Source organism: Antennarius striatus, chromosome 16 (assembly GCF_040054535.1).
Source record: "Antennarius striatus isolate MH-2024 chromosome 16, ASM4005453v1, whole genome shotgun sequence".
Taxonomy (NCBI): domain Eukaryota; kingdom Metazoa; phylum Chordata; class Actinopteri; order Lophiiformes; family Antennariidae; genus Antennarius; species Antennarius striatus.
In genome coordinates, this window is record NC_090791.1 from 20,217,827 (window position 1) to 20,222,826 (window position 5,000).

The 5,000-nt window shown below is 43.9% G+C and overlaps 1 protein-coding gene across 2 annotated transcripts in view; it reads left to right on the forward strand.

Moving 5' to 3' along the window:
* Nucleotides 1–2,731, forward strand: part of LOC137609717 (homeobox protein Hox-B7-like) — a 7,180-nt gene extending 4,449 nt beyond the window's left edge. The window contains exon 3 of one of the 2 annotated variants that reach the window (XM_068336947.1): nucleotides 1,582–2,731. In XM_068336947.1, the coding sequence (XP_068193048.1) occupies nucleotides 1,582–1,829 (248 nt within the window). In that variant the 3' untranslated portion in view covers nucleotides 1,830–2,731. The remainder of the gene's footprint in view (nucleotides 1–1,581) is intronic. The other variant, XM_068336946.1, reaches the window with a different exon arrangement.
* The last annotated feature ends 2,269 nt before the right edge of the window (nucleotides 2,732–5,000 follow it).

The following is a 5,000-nucleotide window of genomic DNA, read 5'->3' on the forward strand; positions in this document are numbered from 1 at the left end:
AGAAAGAATAGCATCAGAGGTTTGAGCTGTCCCATGTTCGCCCAGAGGGCCTAAAAATCAATATCAAATCAAAGTAAAATCCATTTGGTTTGTAAAGAGCCACAAAACAGGCAGTCTGAGGATTAATGTCAGGTATCTGTGATCAGCATGTAAACACAACTTATTTTTATCTCCCAGCCAGAGGTCAGCTGTGGCCGTAGCTGTGTGTGTGTGTGTGTGTGTGTGTGTGTGTGTGTGTGTGTGTGTGTGTGTGTGTGTGTGTGTGTGTGTGTGTGTGTGTGTGTGTGTGTGTGTGTGTGTGTGTGTGTGAGTGTGTAGCCCTCATCTGTTCTGTGAGGATTCCAGAAGAGTCAGAGAAAATCTTCCTCACACATTTGTGAGCCTTCGGTAAACACCAGCTAAAGTCTGCACACACTCACACACACCCGGCCGAGTCTTTACGACGTTTTATTGCCTCCCAGGCCTGCTGCTGCCTGTCTGGGGTCACCACAGCGGAGCTGAAACGTACCTCAACCTACGCTTCAAAGTGTTTCATCTGTTTCACTGTAAACTGGAGAGTTTCTGATCACAAAGAAATGCTGATGCAGCAGTCAGCGGTTTGGGCCTGGAGCATCTGAGCCCCACAGATTCACGGAGGAACCGTCTCCCCACACGACAGGATCAGCACAGAGAAGGACTGTAGATGTGTGTGTGTCCTGCACAAAGCCTCTGCGCTGCAAAAATGTGACCCACTTCTGTCTTTTCACCTTCAGGCGCCGAGCGACCTCGTGGAGAGAAGGTCAACACGGCCTCTGTGCTTCTACTCACTACAGAACACATTCACGTGTGGAGCAGCGGCTCTTTCTTTTTCTCTAAATCATATTCGTGATTGTCCAGCGTGAGTCGCAGCGCGTTGGTTTACGTTAGGTTCCTACTGACTTCATTTATTCTGGATGTGGCCGGAAGGTCATTAGGAAACTGTGTGTGCAGCTAAAAACAAGGAGAAGCACTGAGACGTAGAACCACATCATCCAGTGATTCAGTGATTGGCTCACAGTGTTTGTGTTTGTGTAGAAATGGTGTTCTGACAAACAGAAGGCGTTAGTTTCTCACGTTGAGTTAACCCTGCATCGATTCATCTCTGATGTGTTGTACTTCTATTTTTTAACTGCAACCCTGGTTGTACTTTTAATAGAGTAGCAGATGTATCTCATTGTATTTGAAATTGCACTTATTTTTTGACAACTTTACCGAACATTAGGAGTTTTATATTTTTAATTAATAATTTTATTAGTTTTAATTTAAACAAATTTAAATATTGAATTGAGGTCAGCACAGAATTCAGTCAAAAGTATGACCAGAGGAGTCAGGCTGGAGAATGTCCACTAAATAAAAAACAATAATAAATTGTTATTATAGTATTAAAAGAGATGTAGAAGATCTGAGCATTTATTTATCATCTGGATTTTTAGTTTTTATTTTCTTCCAGCTATTAAATTTATTTTTATTTAATTTCTCTCTTTTCTGCCTCAAACCGTTCCTCTAAGACATTTTTTCCTCATCCGCCCTGACCTGGAGCGACATTTGTGTTCTTGTGCGCAGGTGTGGACGGGCGGCGGGGGCGGCAGACGTTCACCCGCCGGCAGACGCTGGAGCTGGAGAAGGAGTTCCGCTTCAGCCGGTACCTGACGCGGCGGCGGCGGCTCGAGGTCGCGCAGGTGCTCTGCCTCACCGAACGGCAGGTGAAGATCTGGTTCCAGAACCGGAGGATGAAGTGGAAAAAGGAGAACAAGATGATCGGGAATGTCTCCCCAATGTCAGCGGGACCGGCAGCGGAGGAAGAGGACTGACAACAAATAACATAATATAATATAATATAATATAATATAATATAATATAATATAATATAATATAATATAATATAATATAATATAATATAATATAATATAATATAATATAATATAATATAATAATATTGTATTATATTATATAATAATATATATTAACGGGCTCATTTATTTCCACCCTGCTCCAGCACACAGGGAAAAAATTGTCGTAAAGAAAAAAAAAAGTGATTGTACAAAAATCAAACTAAGATTTTGCTTTCATTCACCAGAGGAGAAGCTTGTGCTTAATGAGTTTATTCGGCTGTTTTAAAGGGGTCTCAGTGGGACGTGTTGTGTTTGTCGTTCTATTTTCTATGCTGTTACAATTCTGAGGGTTTTTTTCTTTAACTGTTAGTGATAAAAGCAGCATTCAGCCTGTCTGGTGTCCTTTAGGGTTTAGTGTCCTCACTGCTAACAGTGTATTTTATTTGTTCTAACCTGTTGTTCATCCTATGAGATGAAAACTAAAATTATATAAAATGCTCTGATTATATCTACGTGTTAACTGATGTTGTAATAACAGGTAGCACGCTCTCATAATGTAATAATGTAATATGAATATGATATTTATGATCCTTGTTTTATGTTCAGATTAAAATTTACATTTTTGCATGTAAATGATTTTTTAAAAATCCAACAAAAATATCAAAGCGGAACATCGAAACAAGGATCGATCCTGTTGTTGTTGTTGTTGTTGTTGTTGTTGTTGTTGTTGTTGTTGTTGTTGTTGTTGTGAAGAAATAAAACATTTCATTAGTAAATCGTGGTTTCAGGCGAATCTGCCTGTTTTGTGACTGGACATATTTGTAACCCACATGTATTTTATTTTGCCAGTATTTGATTTTTTTCTGTCAGTGTTCAAAAGTGAAATGATATTTCCCAAAATGCACCGCGTTATTCTTGTTCTTTCAGATGGAACTCTGATCATTTAGTGCTAAAAGACTTCAGTCAGTCATCACTGATGGGAATAAAACGCAGTCCAGTGTGAACGGGGTTAATCCGAATCAATGAAAGTATCGGCGCCGGTTTCATTAATCTAGAGGACTGGCATGGATGGCGACGTGTTTGAGTTCTCTCTCCTACACACACACACACACACACACACACACACACACACACACACACACACACACACACACACACACACACACACACACACACACACACACACACACACACACAGATCCTCACCTTGTTCACAGGTTCAAGTAACTTAACTTCAAAGTGTGTGTGTGTGTGTGTGTGTGTGTGTGTGTGTGTGTGTGTGTGTGTGTGTGTGTGTGTGTGTGTGTGTGTGTGTGTGTGTGTGTGTGTGTGTGTGTGTGTGTGTGTGTGTGTGTGTGTGTGTCAGGACACCGTCCTCCTCATGCTAACTGTTAGTCATTTTAACACTATTTACTGAAAACATTTTGGTTTGTGAAGGTGTTGAATCCCAGAGCAGGAAGATTCCTCCTGTCCATTTGTGGACAGACAGACAGACAAACAGGCAGACAGACAGACAGACAGGCAGACAGACAGACAGACAGACAGACAGACAGACAGACAGACAGACAGACAGACAGACAGACAGACAGACAGACAGACAGACAGACAGACAGACAGACAGACAGACAGACAGACGGATGAAACAGGTCTTTAACTTCCGGAATATGTTAATCCAACAAAACATCAAGGTTCATCCAGTTATTGGAATTCTAATTTCCAAACATTCCCAGAATCTTGGTTGTTTTTAAACCCCACCCCACCCCACCCACAGTGCCCCCCCATCACCAGACAGTTCACCACTTCTTACCTGACTTAGTCTGAGCTCCAGGATCACTTTTTCTCCATTGAAGCTCAAAGTTTTCCCCAAACCCAAACGGATATTCCAGGAGGCGCAGGAGGAAACGCACTACGAACACATCCACACCGTGGAGGTTTATGGCGGGGGGGGGGACAGGCCCTGATACCTTTACTGAAAAGGCCGGAAGCCCCAATGAAAGCAACAAACAAAGACATGAGCAGCGGCCATTGAGCCTCCTGCTTCACGTTCTGTTAAAGTTTAACTCTTTAACTCGGACATTTGCATAGAGGAAGCCATGGATCCTGTGTGTGTGTGTGTGCGTGGGGGGGGGGGTCCTGCTGACCAGACACCAGAGAGGTCAGCTCTAGTCCACGCTGGCTTTCAAACCGTGAGGCTTCCAGACTCTAGACAATGAGATCTCCGTGGATCTGGTTCTTCCTGTCCGCGTTCAGCCCCACGCCTCACCGTTACCGCCCGATTGGTTTAAAGAGGCTTTGGACGGCAGGAGGACAACACCCCGTCCCTCCGGTGTGTTTCATCCCCTGAGCGGTTCTGATCACAGCTTCATTCCCGCTGGGGGCAGAGGAAACACGGACACGGAGACGTGTTGTCAGCTCGTCGAGCTGCTCAAAGCTCGTTTATTTCTAGCCCGACTGTTCTATTTAAGGGCTGTACACGTGCCCCCCCCCCCCCCCCCCCACGCTGCCGGATTTATCCCACTTTGAAGCAGAAACATATAACTGTGTTTTCATGTGGACGAAATCGATCAGGGACGCAAAATAAATTCAGTATCTTTGGTTGTGTTTTCTACCGCTGAGGCCCCGCCGGTCAAATGTTGAGGATTTTGAGTATTTCAAACGTTCCAACGTGTCTTTCTATGGACCGTAACGTTTTATTTTTGTCAGATGCATGAATAATCTCAAACTTGCGTTGGATGAGACGTGTGGACCAGGGCTCATGAGTGACGGGACAGAGATGCGTCAAACATCTTCCAGAGTCGCGGCTCCTCGTCATGTTTACTCTGTTTTCTCCAGAATAACCAGAGGAACACAAAAACCAGAGGAACACAAAAACCAGAGGAACACAAAAACCAGAGGAACACAAAAACCAGAGGAACACAAAAACCCGAGGAACACAAAAACACTGCGGCGTCTCTGCGTCCTGTGGCTCCGGGCCTCCAGGCAGTAAAACTGTGACGCGTTGCCGCATTGCGCAACCGCTTTTACGCACGGCTCTCCGTGGACTCAGGTGCTGTTAGCCTGAAAAAACATCACCACTAATTTCGTATTTTTTTTAGAATAATGTTTACAATGTGTTCCCCATCTTACAGCAACATGCTAGAGGTATGTGCG